The 24,538-nt window shown below is 32.8% G+C and overlaps 1 protein-coding gene across 3 annotated transcripts in view; it reads right to left on the bottom strand.

Annotated features, from left to right (window-relative positions):
• LOC131948088 (stabilin-2) overlaps positions 1 to 24,538 on the bottom strand; it is a 33,804-nt gene that overhangs the window by 6,857 nt on the left and 2,409 nt on the right. For 2 of the 3 annotated variants that reach the window (XR_009387970.1, XM_059309595.1), the window contains exons 3-37: positions 23,826 to 23,899; positions 23,592 to 23,661; positions 23,216 to 23,311; positions 22,714 to 22,848; positions 22,369 to 22,568; positions 21,636 to 21,766; positions 21,357 to 21,417; positions 21,099 to 21,244; positions 20,256 to 20,415; positions 19,966 to 20,106; positions 19,744 to 19,806; positions 19,377 to 19,490; positions 18,946 to 19,083; positions 15,198 to 15,356; positions 14,857 to 14,913; positions 14,401 to 14,469; positions 14,123 to 14,209; positions 13,830 to 13,941; positions 13,422 to 13,605; positions 12,600 to 12,693; positions 12,364 to 12,516; positions 11,401 to 11,499; positions 11,011 to 11,154; positions 10,590 to 10,741; positions 10,269 to 10,386; positions 10,025 to 10,117; positions 9,829 to 9,924; positions 8,514 to 8,606; positions 8,187 to 8,315; positions 7,863 to 7,991; positions 7,176 to 7,322; positions 6,988 to 7,030; positions 5,735 to 5,881; positions 4,701 to 4,753; positions 4,364 to 4,505 (exon numbers count right to left, since the gene is read on the bottom strand). Coding sequence is in view for 1 of the 3 variants with exons in the window: in XM_059309595.1 (XP_059165578.1) it covers positions 4,364 to 4,505; positions 4,701 to 4,753; positions 5,735 to 5,881; positions 6,988 to 7,030; positions 7,176 to 7,322; positions 7,863 to 7,991; positions 8,187 to 8,315; positions 8,514 to 8,606; positions 9,829 to 9,924; positions 10,025 to 10,117; positions 10,269 to 10,386; positions 10,590 to 10,741; positions 11,011 to 11,154; positions 11,401 to 11,499; positions 12,364 to 12,516; positions 12,600 to 12,693; positions 13,422 to 13,605; positions 13,830 to 13,941; positions 14,123 to 14,209; positions 14,401 to 14,469; positions 14,857 to 14,913; positions 15,198 to 15,356; positions 18,946 to 19,083; positions 19,377 to 19,490; positions 19,744 to 19,806; positions 19,966 to 20,106; positions 20,256 to 20,415; positions 21,099 to 21,244; positions 21,357 to 21,417; positions 21,636 to 21,766; positions 22,369 to 22,568; positions 22,714 to 22,848; positions 23,216 to 23,311; positions 23,592 to 23,661; positions 23,826 to 23,899 (4,029 nt within the window). In the remaining 2 variants the exon portion in view is untranslated. The remainder of the gene's footprint in view (positions 1 to 4,363; positions 4,506 to 4,700; positions 4,754 to 5,734; positions 5,882 to 6,987; positions 7,031 to 7,175; positions 7,323 to 7,862; positions 7,992 to 8,186; positions 8,316 to 8,513; positions 8,607 to 9,828; positions 9,925 to 10,024; positions 10,118 to 10,268; positions 10,387 to 10,589; positions 10,742 to 11,010; positions 11,155 to 11,400; positions 11,500 to 12,363; positions 12,517 to 12,599; positions 12,694 to 13,421; positions 13,606 to 13,829; positions 13,942 to 14,122; positions 14,210 to 14,400; positions 14,470 to 14,856; positions 14,914 to 15,197; positions 15,357 to 18,945; positions 19,084 to 19,376; positions 19,491 to 19,743; positions 19,807 to 19,965; positions 20,107 to 20,255; positions 20,416 to 21,098; positions 21,245 to 21,356; positions 21,418 to 21,635; positions 21,767 to 22,368; positions 22,569 to 22,713; positions 22,849 to 23,215; positions 23,312 to 23,591; positions 23,662 to 23,825; positions 23,900 to 24,538) is intronic. The other variant, XR_009387971.1, reaches the window with a different exon arrangement.

The following is a 24,538-nucleotide window of genomic DNA, read 5'->3' as shown; positions in this document are numbered from 1 at the left end:
TAAAATGTAATACTACAAACTTAACACAGATCTAACCTAAAACACTAAATAAAATGTAATACTACTAACTTAACACAGATCTAACCTAAAACAGACAAATAAAATGTAATACTACAAACTTAACACAGATCTAACTACCCTAAAACAGACTAAATAAAATGTAATACTACAAACTTAACACAGATCTAACTACCTTAAAACAGACAAATAAAATGTTATACTACAAACTTAACACAGATCTAACTACCCTAAAACAGACTAAATAAAATGTAATACTACAAACTTAACACAGATCTAACTACCCTAAAACACTAAATAAAATGTATTACTACAAACTTAACACAGATCTAACTACCCTAAAACAGACTAAATAAAATGTTATACTACAAACTTAACACAGATCTAACTACCCTAAAACAGACTAAATAAAATGTATTACTACAAACTAAACACAGATCTAACTACCCTAAAACACTAAATAAAATGTAATACTACAAACTTAACACAGATCTAACTACCCTAAAACAGACTAAATAAAATGTATTACTACAAACTAAACACAGATCTAACCTAAAACAGACAAATAAAATGTAATACTACAAACTTAACACAGATCTAACTACCCTAAAACAGACTAAATAAAATGTATTACTACAAACTTAACACAGATCTAACTACACTAAAACACTAAATAAAATGTATTACTACAAACTTAACACAGATCTAACTACCTTAAAACAGACAAATAAAATGTAATACTACAAACTTAAACACAGATCTAACTACCCTAAAACACTAAATAAAATGTAATACTACAAACTTAACACAGATCTAACCTAAAACACTAAATAAAATGTAATACTACAAACTTAACACAGATCTAACCTAAAACACTAAATAAAATGTAATACTAAAAACTTAACACAGATCTAACTACCCTAAAACAGACAAATGAAATGTATTACTACAAACTTAACACAGATCTAACTACCCTAAAACACTAAATAAAATGTATTACTACAAACTTAACACAGATCTAACTACCCTAAAACACTAAATAAAATGTATTACTACAAACTTAACACAGATCTAACCTAAAACACTAAATAAAATGTATTACTACAAACTTAACACAGATCTAACTACCCTAAAACAGACAAATGAAATGTATTACTACAAACTAAACACAGATCTAACTACCCTAAAACACTAAATAAAATGTATTACTACAAACTAAACACAGATCTAACCTAAAACAGACAAATAAAATGTAATACTACAAACTTAACACAGATCTAACCTAAAACAGACAAATAAAATGTAATACTACAAACTTAACACAGATCTAACTACCCTAAACAGACTAAATAAAATGTAATACTACAAACTTAACACAGATCTAACTACCCTAAAACAGACTAAATAAAATGTAATACTACAAACTTAACACAGATCTAACTACCCTAAAACAGACTAAATAAAATGTAATACTACAAACTTAACACAGATCTAACTACCCTAAACAGACTAAATAAAATGTAATACTACAAACTTAACACAGATCTAACTACCCTAAAACAGACTAAATAAAATGTAATACTACAAACTTAACACAGATCTAACCTAAAACACTAAATAAAATGTAATACTACTAACTTAACACAGATCTAACCTAAAACAGACAAATAAAATGTAATACTACAAACTTAACACAGATCTAACTACCCTAAAACAGACTAAATAAAATGTAATACTACAAACTTAACACAGATCTAACTACCTTAAAACAGACAAATAAAATGTTATACTACAAACTTAACACAGATCTAACTACCCTAAAACAGACTAAATAAAATGTAATACTACAAACTTAACACAGATCTAACTACCCTAAAACACTAAATAAAATGTATTACTACAAACTTAACACAGATCTAACTACCCTAAAACAGACTAAATAAAATGTTATACTACAAACTTAACACAGATCTAACTACCCTAAAACAGACTAAATAAAATGTATTACTACAAACTAAACACAGATCTAACCTAAAACAGACAAATAAAATGTAATACTACAAACTTAACACAGATCTAACTACCCTAAAACAGACTAAATAAAATGTATTACTACAAACTTAACACAGATCTAACTACCCTAAAACACTAAATAAAATGTATTACTACAAACTTAACACAGATCTAACTACCTTAAAACAGACAAATAAAATGTAATACTACTAACTTAAACACAGATCTAACTACCCTAAAACACTAAATAAAATGTAATACTACAAACTTAACACAGATCTAACTACCTTAAAACAGACTAAATAAATGTAATACTACAAACTTAACACAGATCTAACTACCCTAAAACACTAAATAAAATGTATTACTACAAACTTAACACAGATCTAACTACCCTAAAACACTAAATAAAATGTAATACTACAAACTTAACACAGATCTAACTACCCTAAAACAGACTAAATAAAATGTAATACTACAAACTTAACACAGATCTAACTACCCTAAAACACTAAATAAAATGTATTACTACAAACTTAACACAGATCTAAATACCCTAAAACAGACAAATAAAATGTATTACTACAAACTTAACACAGATCTAACTACCCTAAAACACTAAATAAAATGTAATACTACAAACTTAACACAGATCTAACTACCTTAAAACAGACTAAATAAAATGTAATACTACAAACTTGACACAGATCTAACTACCCTAAAACACTAAATAAAATGTAATACTACAAACTTAATACAGATCTAACTACCCTAAAACAGACTAAATAAAATGTAATACTACAAACTTAACACAGATCTAACCTAAAACACTAAATAAAATGTAATACTACAAACTTAACACAGATCTAACCTAAAACAGAGTAAATAAAATGTAATACTACAAACTTAACACAGATCTAACTACCTTAAAACAGACTAAATAAAATGTAATACTACAAGCTTAAACACAGATCTAACTACCCTAAAACAGACTAAAGAAAATGTAATACTACAAACTTAACACAGATCTAACTACCTTAAAACAGACTAAATAAAATGTAATACTACAAACTTAACACAGATCTAACTACCCTAAAACACTAAATAAAATGTTATACTACAAACTTAACACAGATCTAACTACCCTAAAACAGACTAAATAAAATGTAATACTACAAACTTAACACAGATCTAACTACCTTAAAACAGACTAAATAAAATGTAATACTACAAGCTTAAACACAGATCTAACTACCCTAAAACAGACTAAATAAAATGTATTACTACAAACTTAACACAGATCTAACTACCTTAAAACAGACTAAATAAAATGTATTACTACAAACTTAACACAGATCTAACTACCCTAAAACACTAAATAAAATGTAATACTACAAACTTAACACAGATCTATCTACCCTAAAACAGACTAAATAAAATGTAATACTACAAACTTAACACAGATCTAACCTAAAACAGACAAATAAAATGTTATACTACAAACTTAACACAGATCTAACTGCCCTAAAACAGACTAAATAAAATGTATTACTACAAACTTAACACAGATCTAACTACCCTAAAACAGACTAAATAAAATGTAATACTACAAACTTAACACAGATCTAACTACCCTAAAACAGACTAAATAAAATGTAATACTACAAACTTAACACAGATCTAACCTAAAACACTAAATAAAATGTAATACTACAAACTTAACACAGATCTAACTACCTTAAAACAGACTAAATAAAATGTAATACTACAAGCTTAAACACAGATCTAACTACCCTAAAACAGACTAAATAAAATGTATTACTACAAACTTAACACAGATCTAACTACCCTAAAACACTAAATAAAATGTTATACTACAAACTTAACACAGATCTAACTACCTTAAAACAGACTAAATAAAATGTAATACTACAAGCTTAAACACAGATCTAACTACCCTAAAACAGACTAAATAAAATGTATTACTACAAACTTAACACAGATCTAACTACCTTAAAACAGACTAAATAAAATGTATTACTACAAACTTAACACAGATCTAACTACCCTAAAACACTAAATAAAATGTAATACTACAAACTTAACACAGATCTATCTACCCTAAAACAGACTAAATAAAATGTTATACTACAAACTTAACACAGATCTAACCTAAAACAGACAAATAAAATGTTATACTACAAACTTAACACAGATCTAACTGCCCTAAAACAGACTAAATAAAATGTATTACTACAAACTTAACACAGATCTAACTACCCTAAAACAGACTAAATAAAATGTAATACTACAAACTTAACACAGATCTAACCTATATTTACATCAGGGGGAGTGAATCCACGGAATATACACTTGGCTCTGTCTGGGTCACATCCACCATTATTCACTGTACAAGGATTGTTTATCTTTTCACACCATGTGCCGTTGCCATAGTAACCATCTTTACAAATACACTAGAAAATAAAATAAGCATGAGTGAAAGTAATGATAGATATTTTGTTTCTGGTTCAAACATGCACCACCCCGTTCATCCCAATAATTCAGACTATATATGACAGTACATATAACTGTATCAAGGCATTATCAACTAATGACTAGATAAATCTATGTAGACATTTTTTATGTATATCTGGTTATCTCTCACATACCTTTGACAGCACACACACTGCCGAGTCACTGCAGTTCTCTGGGCCACAACCAGCTGAAAATATCAAGTTTCAAACATCAACTATCAAGTTTCAAGCATCAACTACCAAGTTTCAAACATCAACTGCCAAGTTTCAAACATCAACTATCAAGTTTCAAACATCAACTACCCAGTTTCAAACATCAACTATCAAGTTTCAAACATCAACTATCAAGTTTCAAACATCAACTATCAAGTTTCAGACATCAACTGCCAAGTTTCAAACATCAACTGTCAAGTTTCAAACATCAACTATCAAGTTTCAAACATCAACTATCAAGTTTCAAACATCAACTATCAAGTTTCAAACATCAACTATCAAGTTTCAAACATCAACTATCGAGTTTCAGACATCAACTGCCAAGTTTCAAACATCAACTATCAAGTTTCAAACATCAACTATCAAGTTTCAAACATCAACTATTAAGTTTCAAACATCAACTGTCAAGTTTCAAACATCAACTTTCAAGTTTCAAATATCAGCTATCAAATTTACATATAAATTTTATTTTAAGTAATTTTAGTTTGATCATTAGTTATATATGTTTAAAGATACAACATATGTCAAATAATTTGTTTAGGATTGATAAATATTTCAAGAGTCCTTTTAACAGTTTCAAATACTTTTATTTTCTTAATTTAATTTTTTTTCAGAGTTTTGGAATTTTAAATTTTTCTGACAGCAATCAATAAGAAATGTTAAATTTTACCTGTACCTCATTAATGTTTTACCTTTAAATCACATTAAAATTTTACCTGTATCTCATTAATATTTTACCTTTAAATCAAATTTACATTTTACCTTTAAATCACATTAAAATTTTACCTGTATAATTAAAATTTTACCTGTATTTCACTAAAATGTTACCTTTAAATCTTATTTTAATTTTACCTGTATCACATTAAAATCCATATTACAATGTTACCTATAAATCACATTTTAATTTTACCTGAATCTCATTAAAACATTACCTTTAAATCACATTAAAATTTTACCTGTATCACATTTGAAGGCAGGACCTTGACACTGTGAGCAGTCCTGTCCACCATAAAAACTGTCGCAAGCACAAACACCTGTCCCATCCACCCCATCAGAGCAGTTGCCATGGCCACTACAGGGATCTTCTGCCCCACCAGGGCATTCTATAACCAATCAGTTAATTAAAGCAGTTGCTCATTGCCACAATCACCAAAAATTAAAGACATTCTATAACCAACCAGTTAATTAAAGCAGTTGCTCATTGCCACAATCAACAAAAATTAAAGACATTCTATAACCAATCAGTTAATTAAAGCAGTTGCTCATTGCCACAATCACCAAAAATTAAAGACATTCTATAACCAATCAGTTAATTAAAGCAGTTGCTCATTGCCACAATCAACAAAAATTAAAGACATTCTATAACCAATCAGTTAATTAAAGCAGTTGCTCATTGCCACAATCAACAAAAATTAAAGACATTCTATAACCAATCAGTTAATTAAAGCAGTTGCTCATTGCCACAATCAACAAAAATTAAAGACATTCTATAACCAATCAGTTAATTAAAGCAGTTGCTCATTGCCACAATCACCAAAAATTAAAGACATTCTATAACCAATCAGTTAATTAAAGCAGTTGCTCATTGCCACAATCACCAAAAATTAAAGACATTCTATAACCAATCAGTTAATTAAAGCAGTTGCTCATTGCCACAATCAACAAAAATTAAAGACATTCTATAACCAGAGTTAATTAAAGCAGTTGCTCATTGCCACAATCACCGAAAATTAAAGACATTCTATAACCAATCAGTGTTAATTAAAGCAGTTGCTCATTGCCACAATCACCAAAAATTAAAGACATTCTATAACCAATCAGTTAATTAAAGCAGTTGCTCATTGCCACAATCACTAAAAATTAAAGACATTCTATAACCAATCAGTTAATTAAAGCAGTTGCTCATTGCCACAATCACCAAATATTAAAGCATTTCTTCTATGTAATTAATGTTAGGAATATGTCAGGATTTAAAGAAGACGTTATTTAGTAATCAGGTTCACGTTTGTCATGTTTTTTAAAAACAGTTTTGTTTAATTTTTACACAAATGCAGAATATAATTTTAAACATTTGCTCATATATAGCTTGTAATGTATAAACTTCCTTGATTGAAAGAAACCAGAAATTTAAAAAAAATCCTTCAGAATAAAAATTTCCTAAAAATATGTTCTTGTAAAACAAAGGTATAAAAATGTTCTCAATTCTTACCCTTGCATGTTGGACCAAAGTAGCCCATGCAGCATTCAGGTTCCTGGAGATCAAATAAAAAGAAGAAATTTAGCCTAAAGTTAAACTAATCTCCATGACTTTTTTTAATAAAAAAATGGCTAAAACCAAACTAAAAATATACTACAAGTGAGAAGATTTGATGTCAGCCAAAGCTGATGCTAACTCACGGTTTGATTGGTGTAACACAACAACTGACACCCTGGCTCACCAGAGGTCAGGTTGCACTCAAACCAGATATTTTCTTGTACATCCACAGGTTCAAAACCTGCTGGACAAGCTGTTGTATCATTGGTCGGACACTTTCTGCACTCGCTCTGTTTTAAGTTGTTGTCAAGAAAGCAATCAGAATTTCACAATGTGTACATAATAAAATGTAGCAAATGGAATTTTTTTTACATTTTCATCATCTGAGATACTATGGCCAAATGGTAGAGAAAACTGTGTACATTTTTTACTGGCATGCAACACAATTATTGGCAGCCTTAAAGAACCTCACTTAAGAAATTAAGTTTTAATACTATTGTAGCTACTATTAAGTATTTACCAATTGTGTGAATTAATCTAAAAACACTTTTAAAACAATACCTATTTTATTTATCTAAATATAATTATGTATTTTGACTTGTATAAAATTTAAGTCTCCAAATTGAGTAAGGCTAATCAATATGGCATAATCTTAAAAGTCAAGTTAAAGTAATTACTGGGAGATAACCCTGATTCAGTATCTGAGCAGTGAAAAAGTTAATGTTTGTACCAGTTACTATTTATAGAATTTTTAGTCAAAACATGCCTTCTCAGACTTAAATCTATCTGAACTGAGTAAATAAAGTGTTGATACACTATAGATGACTCACGCGAGTGAAGTTGGCAGTGTGTGAATCACATCTGCTGAGGACTGGCCGAATCAGATCTTCTATCACATGAATCACTCCACCATCAAACAATACATCAGATCGTATAATTTTTACATTATTTACATAAACCTGGAAAGTAAATTACATTTTTTTTTGTTATAAAATTAAACAAGTGTGGAGTTAACTGTATATCTTCAGTATTGTTTCTATAAATGACATACACTTTTTATTCAATAAAAAGATAACTAACTATATAATTCTCTATACGATTATACACACATTATGTCATATCACCATAGATAAACCCTATCAGCATACACTAACCTTATCATCATATACATTGAAGATGAGTTTATTTCTGGATCCCAGAAGTGTATCTACTGTGTCCATGTCCAATACAGAGGGTGTAAAAATCAAGGATGGCACAACATAATTTTTGATGAGATCACCTGACTAAAATCATACATTGTTATATTTTTTGTTTAAATTAAAAAAATATAATAATAATTTACACAAAGACCAACCACAGTAAAGTAACACATTGTTTTACATACCTAAATAGAAGAGATCTGTAGATAACTATGACTACTTAAAATTGTAGCCCACAGAAAAAGTATTTTTAATTTACACATCAGACTAAAATAAAATTACCTTCAGACTTCCTTTTGACTTCAGAGCAGAATTATTAGGAACAAAAACAGTGAATTCGTCCATTGATTGTAACTGATTTAATACATCTGACTCCTGAAAATTAAAACAAATTAATATTTAATACCAAATAAAAAGTAACAGAAATTTTTAAATAATAAGACAAGCACTGAGTTGATCAAAATCTGTTGAAGAGGTATTCTTATAATGTATTCATGGCAATGAAACTTGTAGAAGGCTAAAAACTTTGACTGAATAATTGATGTTTATATAATTTTATTACTATACTTTTCATTTAGCTAAATCTGAATACTTACATTGTTATTTATATTATTTTATTATTATATTTTCTATATAGCTAAATCTGAATATGTACAATGAGTGCCTGAAGAACTGGTGATTAAATTATTTTATTATACTTTATAATTAGCTCAGTCTGAATACTTACATTGAGTGCCTGATAGAACTGGTGATTAAATTATTTTATTATACTTTATAATTCGCTCAGTCTGAATACTTACATTGAGTGCCTGATAGAACTGGTGATTAAATTATTTTATTATACTTTATAATTAGCTCAGTCTGAATACTTACATTGAGTGCCTGAAGAACTGGTGATTAAATTATTTTATTATACTTTATAATTAGCTCAGTCTGAATACTTACATTGAGTGCCTGAAAGAACTGGGGATTAAATTATCTTATTATACTTTATAATTAGCTAAGTCTGAACACTTACATTGAGTGCCTGAAGAACTGGTGATTAAATTATTTTATTATACTTTATAATTAGCTCAGTCTGAATACTTACATTGAGTGCCTGAAGAACTGGTGATTAAATTATTTTATTATACTTTATAATTAGCTCAGTCTGAATACTTACATTGAGTGCCTGAAAGAACTGGTGATTAAATTATTTTATTATACTTTATAATTAGCTCAGTCTGAACACTTACATTGAGTGCCTGATAGAACTGGTGATTAGTTTATTTTATTATACTTTATAATTAGCTCAGTCTGAACACTTACATTGAGTGCCTGAAGAACTGGTGATTAAATTATTTTATTATACTTTATAATTAGCTCAGTCTGAACACTTACATTGAGTGCCTGATAGAACTGGTGATTAGTTTATTTTATTATACTTTATAATTAGCTCAGTCTGAACACTTACATTGAGTGCCTGAAGAACTGGTGATTAAATTATTTTATTATACTTTATAATTCGCTCAGTCTGAACACTTACATTGAGTGCCTGAAGAACTGGTGATTAAATTATCTTATTATACTTTATAATTAGCTCAGTCTGAACACTTACATTGAGTGCCTGATAGAACAGCGAGTAATTCTCCTCCTGGCTGAGGGTGTCCTCTAGGCTGGGTGTGTCAGAGTCGGAGAAAAATACTTCAAGCACCTAGACAAGAGAATTCAACATTTATTACTGACTTTAATACAATTTGTTGGCTTAATTAAAGCATGTTCACTCTAAATAGATGATATTGAAACTGGCTTACCTTATCTACAATGTGAATATAACCATTCCCTGCAGTTATGTTAGCAACAAGAATTTGTGCAAAATCTGAATGGTTGACAAATATGTGGAGACCCTTTAGAAGAAAATGTTTAATATAAGATTTTTATAGCAGAGAAAATATATTTAACAGTAGCTCTGACTACAATGTACATATTAATGCAAGTTAACATCTTCTAAAAATCTCATGTTTACAATATTTTAATTTGAGCCCTACCCAGCTTTACCTTGTTCACATTGATGATTCTAATAGAAAAGCCATCATACAAAGTGGGGTAACTCTTCAATACTTTTTCCATTGACTTAAATTTTTCTGTTGTATATGCTGTAGTAAGGGTATGGAAGCTGGAAATTTGATTTTTAAAGCAGTAACATAATAAGTATATATTCCATTTAAGTTTAATTAGTACTAAATTTACTAAAAAATATTTTTACAACGTGATTCAAACTTAAAATTTGTACATAATTAATAACTAAAACTAGCAGAATATGTTGAGATATAACAATGATATAAAACATACTGCAGATACATTTGAGCTGAGGCCTACCTTATAAAATTGAGGACATTAATTTCATCCCTCCAGTGCGATGAATTAGATTTGAGTCCAAAATAAAAAGCCTCCATAGCTGAGTCTGATGGTGCTAACAGTGTCAGTTTATTTTCAAATTGTTTCAAAAAATTATTCTTCTCTTTTAAAAGCTAAAATTTCAAATACAAAAAGAAAACATTTGCTGTTATTGATGAGCTGTATCTATTTAGTAGGGTGTTAGAGTTATGATACTTTAAATTAATGTGGGTAAAAATAGCTAATAGTTGATGTTGGTAATTAACTAGACCAAATTAGTACCTTTAGTCAACCTTCAAAAACATGGTCTATTGTAGGCCTACTACTTAAACACAATATTTAACCACTCTTACAAAATAAAAAATGACATTAAGTGTTCATTAGGACAGAAGTATTAGATCACCTTCATAAAAGCTGCAAATTTTGTAAGATTAGGGTGTGACATAACCTCATCAAAAATTGTTCCATAGCATGAAAAGCCATCACCATACATGTTTTTTGGACAAGTACAGTTTTTTTCTCCAAACTTTATGGAGGTACAAATGGCCTTGAAAAGAAAAAAAAATTTAACCTTAGTATTTTTAAAATGAATAATTCACATCAGCTAGCCGCTACTAAGTACTTGTAGTAAGTAGCTTAATTTAAAAAAGAACACACTAGTAAAATGGTGATCAGGAAACTTACTACTAGTTATAAAAACCTATTGAGATTATCAAATGGTGGTTTAGCCTTACTGCTAGTTATAAAGCCTATTGAGATTATCGTAGTCTAAATGCTCAGATATGATGCATACCTTGGGATGGCATCCACCATTATTACCATCTAAGCATGGGTTCACCAACTCACAGCTGCTACCATTTCCTCTGTAACCAATGTTGCAGAAACATCGATACTAAAATAGATAAATTATTATAATAAGATGCAACTATCCTTTGGATGTCTAAGTTTAGAAATGGCAACTGTAGTGCTAGAGCTCAACTGTTAAACCTCAAGTTTGGATCTTGGACTGGAGTCTGTAGGATGTCTTGGATTCCACACTTTGGTGATGGGTACCTGATTTAAATTAGGGAAGCAATGGTGGCTGGGCATAATGCTGACCACACTATTCCTTCCAGAGGTCAAGAAACAAGATCTCTACTTCATGTGCCCTATAGACTTTTTTTACTGTGCAATATACTTAATAAAGACTATACCATCCATCAATACTAAATACATAAAACTAAAATTAATTACTCAAATTTTGTTTTAGTACGATGCTTTACCTAAATAGTTTACCTCATTTTTTATCCAAATTTTAATTAACTTTAATTTAATTAAAACTAGATAATCAAGCATCTTTTTAATTTAATGAAAATGATTTATAACATTTTCATAAATGCTAGAGAATATTATTATTATTCTAAAAATATTATAATAAAGAATTTCTGAATGAAAGGACAACAATACAAAAATAAATAGTTTTGAAATAAGAAGATGACAATACTAAAATACTAAGTTTTGAAATGAGAGGACAAGAACAATACTAAAATACTAAGTTTTGAAATGAGAGGACAAGAACAATACTAAAATAAAGAATTTTGAAATGAGAGGACAACAATACTAAAATAGAGAGTTTTGAAATGAGAGGACAAGAAGAATACTAAAGTAAAAAAATTTGAAATGAGAGGACAAGAACAATACTAAAATTAAGAGTTTTTTTAATGAGAGGACTAGAACAATACTAAAATAAAGAGTTTTGAAATGATGACTTGCTGACCTCAGTCACTGAGAGACTCTGGCAAGCTGCATTGGGGTCACAGTTGGAGTTGTTTAAACAAGGAGTTTTAGGGGCACAGTAGAATCCATCTCCCATCCAGCCATCTTGGCAGATACATTTGTTGGCACCTGGCCCAATCTTGGTGCAGGTTGCCTGGTTGAAAACATTTTCAATAGCTAGAGCTCTCCAACATTGAAGTTTAGAATGTTAGTTCTAAAATGTCAAAGACAATATACCTGTGGATGACAACCTCCTCTTGTATCCTCCTCACAGGGGTTTCTTTCTCTACATCCAGTTCCATCGGATTCATAACCAAGTTTGCATTTACAACTGTCAAGTATATGTTTAAAGTAAATACTACATGAATGTTTATTCTAATTCTGTGATCTTTACAGTCATAGTTCTAGTCTGGGCAAGTCTTACATAGGTGATTGTATGAGACAGCTGCAGCACATAAAGCTAAAACACCACACGCAAGCACAGAAAGCTATAACACACAATATCAGTATTTAGTACCTATCATCACAGCCTAGTAATAAATATTTTACATATTTAAACTGGAGAAGCTGATAGAGAATTCTAGTGCCTTGTTATCTGTGACACCTCATCTGGAAGTCTAGAGCTCACCTGTATGTGTTGTCCTTAGCAACACAGCACAACATCTTGAAGTCTAGAGCTCACCTGTATGTGTTGTCCTTAGCGACGTAGCACAACATCTGGAAGTCTAGAGCTCACCTGTATGTGTTGCCTTAGCGACACAGCACAACATCTTGAAGTCTAGAGCTCACCTGTATGTGTTGTCCTTAGCGACGTAGCACAACATCTGGAAGTCTAGAGCTCACCTGTATGTGTTGTCCTTAGCGACACAGCACAACATCTTGAAGTCTAGAGCTCACCTGTATGTGTTGTCCTTAGCGACGTAGCACAACATCTGGAAGTCTAGAGCTCACTTGTATGTGTTGTCCTTAGCAACATAGCACAACATCTGGAAGTCTAGAGCTCACCTGTATGTGTTGTCCTTAGCAACATAGCACAACATATGGAAGTCTAGAGCTCACCTGTATGTGTTGTCCTTAGCGACGTAGCAGAATGCATGGGCATGACACAGCAGGATGTTGGCCCCACACTGCACCAACTTCTGGTCACAGTTGTCTCCCATGTACTGGTCCCTGCATGTCCCTGGCTTACACTTGCCATTACCATTGGGCCCGTCATCACACTCTCCATTCAGACAGGTACAGGCTGTAACACAGGGATAGATGGGTCAGTAGACAGGGATAGATGGGTCAGTAGACAGGGATAGATGGGTCAGTAGACAGATGGGTCAGTAGACAGATGGGTCAGTAGACAGATGGGTCAATAGACAGATGGGTCAGTAGACAGGGATAGATGGGTCAGTAGATAGATTGGTCAGTAGACAGGGATAGATGGGTCAGTAGACAGGGATAGATTGATGTTATTCTTACTTTGGTTACAGCCAGGTCCAAAAACATTATTTTTCTGGCACAGCTGACAAGCCACACCCTTGTAGGCTGGATCACATAGACACGTCCCTGGACCAGTCAATGTGTCCAAACACTGTAGACACGACAATATGAGGGGATGAAATTACACAAGACTGTATACAAAATATAAAATAATACTCCATAGATGTCAGACTAAACTATAATAATCTTCTGATTAAATAGGATAATTTCTCAAGGAACTGAACTCAAGTAACAACACACAGAATACAATAATAAGCCATTGTAAGACCAACCTTTCCTTTTCCATTGCAAGGAGTTCTAAACCCTCCAGGGCAGGGCTGACATTGTGGACCATAAAAACCACTACAGCATGTTGGAACCTAAACAAAGTCATCTAATTTATATATATGTATATATATATATATATATATATATATATATATATATATATATATATATATATATATATATATATATATATATATATATAAATTCCTATGTGTAGATGAGACAAATAAGTAATTAAAAAAGCAAGCAATTGTCAGTTTGTATCAAGCTTATGAAAACATACCTCAACTTGTCTGATACAGATCCTTGTACAACGTTGGAAGAACCGGAAATAACATGGCTCGAGGTCGTCCTGTACAGTTAAACAACAAAAGAGGTGAAGTTTCTTACAGACTTTTTACAAGTTTTGTATGAATATCGGCCAGCATGCATTTACATATACACATAACTGTTTATAGCACACTACTACAACACTATAGACACAACTATAAACACCACTACAAACACCACTACAAACCACTACCCACGCTAGTAAAAACTTCACTAAAACACCACTACAAACACCACTACAAACACTACTACCCACGCTAGTAAAGACTTCACTAAAACACCACTACAGATACCACAGCAAAATTTCTTTTTGGACAACAAAATAATATATTATTTGTCTATCTAATTAATTAATGTTATGAATTTAATTAATCTATTATGTTATGAATCTAACAGGTTTTCAACTTACAGTGGGTGTGTCCGTGGGTTGAGAACAACTTGCAAAAGGACAAGGCTCACATGGACCCTAAGAAGAATAACAAAAGTTACATCCCCTGTTTTATAATTTTTAACAAGACAATACATACTGCAATCATTGACAAGAGAAGACTGTTATATAAAAAAAAATGATTTTTGTAACAAAAACTCACTGATTTTTATCAAGTGGCATATTGGTCCTTTTGTTTTAATTTTTTATCAAATTCTATTATTTTTTTAAAAACATCAACAGTTAAAATATGTTTAGAATTGTTTAAACGTTGATTGTACCAAATTTTATTTCATCGCTAGAGTGTTGTAAGAGCAACTTACTTTTGCCTTCTTTGACATCTGAACGTTGCAATAATTGGGTGACAGGTTTCCCAAGTAGGATGGCACAAGTAAACTGTCAATGTGATAGTAGTAATTGTCACTGCGACATGGCACATTGACCTGCTGTATGGTCACCTTGTTGTCCAGCTGGATCTGGCCCTGGAAACAGCACGGGTTACGTCATTCACACCCTACTTACATTAGAGTTGACATGGATGACAACATTGACACCCTACTTACATTGGAGTTGACATGGATGACAACATTGACACCCTACTTACATTGGAGTTGACATGGATGACAACATTTACACCCTACTTACATTAGAGTTGACATGGATGACAACATTGACACCCTACTTACATTAGAGTTGACATGGATGACAACATTGACACCCTACTTACATTAGAGTTGACATGGATGACAACATTGACACCCTACTTACATTAGAGTTGACATGGATGACAACATTGACACCCTACTTACATTAGAGTTGACATGGATGACAACATTGACACCCTACTTACATTAGAGTTGACATGGATGACAACATTTACACCCTACTTACATTGGAGTTGACACGGACAAGAACATTTACACCCTACTTACATTAGAGTTGACATGGATGACAACATTGACACCCTACTTACATTAGAGTTGACATGGATGACAACATTGACACCCTACTTACATTGGAGTTGACACGGACAAGAACATTTACACCCTACTTACATTAGAGTTGACATGGATGACAACATTGACACCCTACTTACATTGGAGTTGACATGGATGACAACATTGACACCCTACTTACATTGGAGTTGACACGGACAAGAACATTTACACCCTACTTACATTAGAGTTGACATGGATGACAACATTGACACCCTACTTACATTGGAGTTGACATGGATGACAACATTTACACCCTACTTACATTAGAGTTGACATGGATGACAACATTGACACCCTACTTACATTAGAGTTGACATGGATGACAACATTGACACCCTACTTACATTGGAGTTGACACGGACAAGAACATTGACACCCTACTTACATTAGAGTTGACATGGATGACAACATTGACACCCTACTTACATTAGAGTTGACATGGATGACAACATTGACACCCTACTTACATTAGAGTTGACATGGATGACAACATTGACACCCTACTTACATTAGAGTTGACATGGATGACAACATTGACACCCTACTTACATTGGAGTTGACAAGAACATTGACACCCTACTTACATTAGAGTTGACATGGATGACAACATTTACACCCTACTTACATTAGAGTTGACATGGATGACAACATTTACACCCTACTTACATTAGAGTTGACATGGATGACAACATTGACACCCTACTTACATTGGAGTTGACATGGATGACAACATTTACACCCTACTTACATTGGAGTTGACACGGATGACAACATTGACACCCTACTTACATAAGAGTTGACACGGATGACAACATTGACACCCTACTTACATTAGAGTTGACATGGATGACAACATTGACACCCTACTTACATTAGAGTTGACATGGATGACAACATTTACACCCTACTTACATTAGAGTTGACATGGATGACAACATTGACACCCTACTTACATTAGAGTTGACACGGATGACAACATTGACACCCTACTTACATTAGAGTTGTCATGGATGACAACATTGACACCCTACTTACATTGGAGTTGACACGGACAAGAACATTGACACCCTACTTACATTAGAGTTGACATGGATGACAACATTGACACCCTACTTACATAAGGGTTGACACGGATGACAACATTGACACCCTACTTACATTGGAGTTGACACGGACAAGAACATTGACACCCTACTTACATTAGAGTTGACATGGATGACAACATTTACACCCTACTTACATTAGAGTTGACACAGATGACAACATTGACACCCTACTTACATTAGAGTTGACATGGATGACAACATTGACACCCTACTTACATTGGAGTTGACAAGAACATTGACACCCTACTTACATTAGAGTTGACATGGATGACAACATTTACACCCTACTTACATTAGAGTTGACATGGATGACAACATTTACACCCTACTTACATTAGAGTTGACATGGATGACAACATTGACACCCTACTTACATTGGAGTTGACATGGATGACAACATTTACACCCTACTTACATTGGAGTTGACACGGATGACAACATTGACACCCTACTTACATAAGAGTTGACACGGATGACAACATTGACACCCTACTTACATTAGAGTTGACATGGATGACAACATTGACACCCTACTTACATTAGAGTTGACATGGATGACAACATTTACACCCTACTTACATTAGAGTTGACATGGATGACAACATTGACACCCTACTTACATTAGAGTTGACACGGATGACAACATTGACACCCTACTTACATTAGAGTTGTCATGGATGACAACATTGACACCCTACTTACATTGGAGTTGACACGGACAAGAACATTGACACCCTACTTACATTAGAGTTGACATGGATGACAACATTGACACCCTACTTACATAAGGGTTGACACGGATGACAACATTGACACCCTACTTACATTGGAGTTGACACGGACAAGAACATTGACACCCTACTTACATTAGAGTTGACATGGATGACAACATTTACACCCTACTTACATTAGAGTTGACACAGATGACAACATTGACACCCTACTTACATTAGAGTTGACATGGATGACAACATTGACACCCTACTTACATTGGAGTTGACACGGACAAGAACATTGACACCCTACTTACATTAGAGTTGACATGGATGACAACATTTACACCCTACTTACATTAGAGTTGACACGGATGACAACATTGACACCCTACTTACATTAGAGTTGACATGGATGACAACATTGACACCCTACTTACATTGGAGTTGACACGGACAAGAACATTGACACCCTACTTACATTAGAGTTGACACGGATGACAACATTGACACCCTACTTACATAAGAGTTGACATGGATGACAACATTTACACCCTACTTACATTAGAGTTGACACGGATGACAACATTGACACCCTACTTACATAAGAGTTGACACGGATGACAACATTGACACCCTACTTACATTAGAGTTGACATGGATGACAACATTGACACCCTACTTACATTGGAGTTGACACGGACAAGAACATTGACACCCTACTTACATTAGAGTTGACATGGATGACAACATTGACACCCTACTTACATGAGAGTTGACAAGATCATTGACACCCTACTTACATTAGAGTTGACATGGATGACAACATTGACACCCTACTTACATTGGAGTTGACATGGATGACAACATTGACACCCTACTTACATTGGAGTTGACACGGACAAGAACATTGACACCCTACTTACATTAGAGTTGACATGGATGACAACATTGACACCCTACTTACATTAGAGTTGACATGGATGACAACATTGACACCCTACTTACATTGGAGTTGACACGGACAAGAACATTTACACCCTACTTACATTAGAGTTGACATGGATGACAACATTGACACCCTACTTACATTAGAGTTGACATGGATGACAACATTGACACCCTACTTACATTGGAGTTGACACGGACAAGAACATTTACACCCTACTTACATTAGAGTTGACATGGATGACAACATTGACACCCTACTTACATTAGAGTTGACACGGACAAGAACGTTGACACCCTACTTACATAAGAGTTGACACGGACAAGAACGTTGACACCCTGTCTTGAGGTGATCATTCGTCTTTCTATCAGATCTGTCACATTAATGACGCCAGGGAAAATGTGATTCCTCAAAACTTCACCAAGTTTAGCTTTTCCTTCCACCTGAGGTTATAAAGGTTAAAGGTTGACCTTTTGACCTGGCTATAAGTTCTTGAATAAGTTTAAATAAAACTTTCCTAGATGATGTCCATGAAACAACTAGCATTAGCACTAACTATTTTGTTAATTGTTCAGAATCTGTTCATGCTTAATAAAATCGTACTAGTATCAACTAATTATTTCCACAAAACTAGAAACTGGATGATTTTAGCTTATTGCATAATATAAAAGTCAATAATAAGTGCAATTAAAAATTTGCTGAACAAATATCTAAAATATTTTTAAAAATGACTCACTGTATCCTGCAATAAATAGTTGAGAGTAACATTTGACAAAGTGTTCCAGGCTTCATTTGTTGGTGCAAAAATGGTGACGTTGGTTTTGTTGAACTCTTGGACAAGTCCAGCTGCCTAAAAAATTTAAAAAAATCATGTCATTGAAGGTTACTCCACAAACTTCAGACAAATCATGATGCTGAATGTTGCATCACAAAGTTGATTATTGCATTGGGAATACTCAGGAAACAACATGGACTTATTAGGGCAGTACTGGAATTGTTTATTTTAAATGACTTCAAACACAAACCAAGATAAAAATAACTTTCTCTTTTCTCCAATCACTTCTGTAGCCTCTATGTAACCACATTAATGAACCAGCACCTACCTCCACCATCATCTCAAATGTGTTGTACACATTCTCTTTCTTGATGACATCAAGTGCAGATTTCTGGTTAGAAATAAACAGTTATCACAAACAATGAATATTTAAATTTTGAATGAAATAAATCTGAGAAAAATTATAGACCAAATGATCTGACCAGCTTAAGGCCATTATTTTAAGATTCCCTGAGACAGTGGGCTAGACTGACCAGCTGAAGGCCATTACCTGAGGATCCCCTGAGACCGTGGGCTGCATGGTCAGCAGGTTGTTGACAACATGGATCATCCCATTTGAAGCGGGGATGTTTTTCTTCAATATCTTGATCGCTCTAGCAGATGACCCTTGTAGTTTAAAGCGACCAATATTCTGTTTTAAAAGATCAAATCACATTTAGATACTCTTAGTTTTTCAATGATTGCTCCAAAAATAAACTAGTAATGTATACAATATAGTCCCTACAAACAAAATAAAAAGAATGATCAAGAAAGCGTGTGTGTAAATGAAACAAATCTGACCTCTCGCACTCTGAACTCTGCCTGGTTGCCCTGTAGTGTGTAGAAGTTTCCCTTTTTTATCAGTTCCTCTATGGTGAACTTGCCAATGAGAATATGTTGTCTGAGAACTTGTCGTGAGCGGTGAGGATCACTTACTAACTTGTCAAAACCTCCAACAGCCCTGTTAATCATTTATTAACTTGTCAAAACCTGTTTACATGTTCTTTTCATTTCTGTTTAAAACTGCTCTGATAACACCAAATAGTTTTATATTCGTTAGTTGAAATGATGGAGCTTCATCTGGAGGGTTTTATCTCCCATTCCCCTCAACAACTCCTTGCCTATATTATTGATCATGTCATTGTTACAAAGACCTACGCTATACCCACTGTAGATGATCATCAAACTTGGCCTACAGTAAGGTACCTTCAAGCTAGCAAAGTGTTTTTCTAAATTTTCATCAAACTTTCCTCCAATAGTTTATTTTAGCAAACTCTGATAACTAATTAAAATCTTTATCATACCCATTTTGTGATTGGAGAATTTATAGAAAAAAATTAGTGCCTCCAGTTGTCTTAAATAGACATAAGCACAAAATGGAAATGGAAAAAAAAATACAAACAGGCATCAACAAAGATGAACCACAAAAACACATGGAACAGATAAGTCACAAAATTACATGGAACTAACATGAATCAAAAACATGGAACAAACAGTGACAAAAAGATATGAAATTAACATGAATCACAAAAAGACATGGAACAAACCGAATCACAAGCAGGCATAGATCAAACAAAATCACAAACAAGCATAGATCAAACTGAATCACAAGCAGGCATAGATCAAACCAAATCACAAAACAACCTGAAGTTCTTGTCCATTGGGACAAAGATGGTGAAGGGACCTTTTGACTGGAGGGCTTGCAGGTAGGTTCTGCTGATCCAGCGAAGTACAAAGTCCAAATCATTCTTCATTCTGTACCTTGTCACGGAATTTATATCCCTAATTCTCTACACAATTAAGATATAGAAAATCTCAATGTACAGTATAGTCACAGCGTTTGTTCTGGATGTTTCTAAATGTTTCAAAGAATAAAAATAAAATCAGCACTGTGCTCATTACCTCATAAATGTTTCCATAACAGTCATCACCATTTCCTGCATACCCTTCCTTGCATGTGCACCTGAAAACAATGCACACATTGCCCAGATTAGCCCGCTAACATATATAAATATATATCAGTAAAGTGCCCTTTTAGATCTAATGATTCTATTACCTCTGCTTATCAATGGTCAGCACTATGCTCAGCCTCTCTAACATGTTTACATTGGGTCATGCATATGTGGTGAGTCTATATTAAACACATTTATCTTTAAAATTTTTAGCAACTATTGTCAGTACCTTATCTTAAATGGTTCTACAGTCTCACAAGTTGCAAACTTATGACATGATGTAAAATCACAATAGTCCTTCAACGAACATCCAACTTGGGGTCTGTAGTTTTCATAGCCAAACTTGCACACACACTTGTGCTGCGCAAAGGCAACAAAAAATACATTACATACAAATATTTAACAACAAAAATTTCATAACATCAAAAGTACTATACTGTATAGTATTTTTTTTTATAATACAAAAAATACATTACAACTAATTGGACATCCATCTCATAATCATGTACCTTGATGTTTTGTAATGCTGTTGCTAGTGAATGAAAATTAATTAACTAGATCTAGAAGGATAGGGAGGGGTGGTGTAAGATTCAATAATAAAATATTTGGATATCGTTGCACAAAGTTATAACAAATGTGATACTTTTGGAAGCTAAAAAAAAAGGTTTATTTTATTTGTGCTTAGTTTGGCTTTACAGGATATTTGTTGTTTAAATATTTGGTTTAATTTACTATTTGAATATCCGATTTAACAGAATTTGATGCTAGCCCTATTTGATGCTATTTGAATATTTTTTAACCTTTATATAAATTGGTAATGTTCGGATATTTTGCCCAATAAAATTGTTTTGGCCAGTTTTGACAACACACCTTATTTGGCCCAATAAAATTGTTTTGGCCAGTTTTGACAACACACCTTATTTGGCCCAATAAAATTGTTTTGGCCAGTTTTGCTAACACACCTTATTTGGCCCTGTATGCAAGCAAGATGTGTTGTTCTCACACCCTCCGTGATCTGTCTGACAGGGGTCAATGGCCAGACAGATTGTGCCATCTCCTCTGTAGTTCTCTACGCACTCACACGTGTGCTTCCCTGGTCCAACGTACAAACACCGACTAAATGTTCCACAAGGTGGCGCTGGCTCCTGACATGGGTCTATGGCTGAAATCAAGGAGGAAAAATAAGTTTGCTTTCTTGTCAGAAAATAATAGTTTCAGTAAAGTATTTTCATTAACTGTTTTTAAGTTTTAAGATAAAAACTTTGTTGAAGTTTTAAGTAAAAAAATTTGTTGTTGAGATTTCTTACCAACACAATCAGTGGTTTCATCATCAAAACGATAACCACCACTGCAGTTACAGGCAGCGGAACCATTGACATCAACACATCTCCAGTTGGTTATGTTCTCAGTGTAGCACTTCAAGTCTTCACATTTTCTTATTACTGTCACAATTAGACATTTTTATGACTAGCAAAATGACATTTTCTTATCACTGTCACAAAAACACATTTTTATGACATTTTATTGTCACTGCCACAATTACACATTTTTATGACTAGCAAAATGACATTTTATTGTCACTGTCACAAAAACACATTTTTATGACTAGAAAAATGACATTTTGTTGTCACTGTCACAATTACAAATTCTCATGATTAGCAAAATGGTATTTTATTTTCATTAACACAATAGTGTGATCTGATAATTAAGTCAATTACTTGAATTTAAAATCAGGATTTTAGTAGATAAATAAAATTTTAAATTCTGGTTGATAATATTTTGTGAGGTAAGATAAATTTTAACACTCACCTTTATCACAGTTTACACCTGTATATCCAGAGTTACAGGTGCAAAACCCATTTCCATCTACACCATTGTTACATTGTCCATTAATACAGGTACAGTCTGTAAACATTATGTTTTAGAAAAGATACAGATGTAATCATCATGTATTTACTCTGCAAACATTACGTTATAGTAAAGATACAGATGCATAATTAGTCTAAATAGACTAATTATCAATGCATTTTTGCTAATCAGAAATGGAAGTAAATGGCTTGGCGAATAGTAGCTGCAATGCAATAGCTATCTGTTGTCAATAGGACACTGATGAAGTGAACAAGTGATGAAGAAATATGTAATTGTGAGCAGTAAGAAACTGATTGTATAGATGAGAGTGACCTACTTTGTTGACAGTTAGGCCCATATCTGTTGTCATCTGCACATTGCTCACAGGCAGTACCTTTAAAATCTGCCTGTGGTAAAATACAAAAAAAACAAAATACTTCATTGTACTGATTGTTGCTTTTATTAATTCAGAAAATAAACTCACAGTACTATTATTATATAATTATTACCTTACTAAGTTAACAAGTAAAAAGCCCTGACTAAACAGTTGTACATAAGTCAACTAATTTACCTGGCACTCACACTCCCCAAGGGGCGAACACACACCTCGGCCGTTACAGACGTTCCCTATCCCGCCAGGACATTCTAGAAACGAGAGAGGACAACATAGCAGAAAACATTCACATGTCTGTATAACTACTCAACTAAACTTTACTATACTAGTATACACTATGTGACTATACAGTGACTATAAGTATACACTATGTGACTATAGTATATAGATACACTAACTATAATAATCACTGACTATAATAATCATCATAATGAATTTATGAATGAATAATGAGTATTAATGAGAAATACTGCGATGATCATCGTGATGTTTATATAATGTACAGTTTATCATTTATGTCTTAAGTATTATATTTTTACCAAAAATATTTATAAAATAGCCTAATCTTCTTTGATGTCTATGCATCGAGTCTAACTATCTTATTGCGGACCAAAAAAGTCTGCGCCTCAAAACTTTTCATGTGAGAGTAATTTCCCTTGAATTTTAATTTACACCAGGCCTATCTCTTTATTTTTAAAAAATGTAATGTTAAGAACATAATTTTATTTGTATTAAGATCTGATAATAGCACTTTAAAGTGATTATACAAAAACTTTTGATCTAAATTTTGGGTGAACTATGAAATGTTACAACACAATTTTGTAATGCATATATTTTTGTTATTGTTTCGTTTCTAGACAACAAGGCAACGTTTCTCAAGATTAGGCCAA

This window comes from Physella acuta, unplaced genomic scaffold (genome assembly GCF_028476545.2).
Source record: "Physella acuta isolate Inbredline_101_S28 unplaced genomic scaffold, ASM2847654v3 ptg000622l, whole genome shotgun sequence".
NCBI classification, from domain to species: Eukaryota; Metazoa; Mollusca; class Gastropoda; family Physidae; genus Physella; species Physella acuta.
The sequence above is the reverse complement of the archived record's forward strand: the minus strand, read 5'-3'. Positions and strand labels throughout refer to the sequence as shown.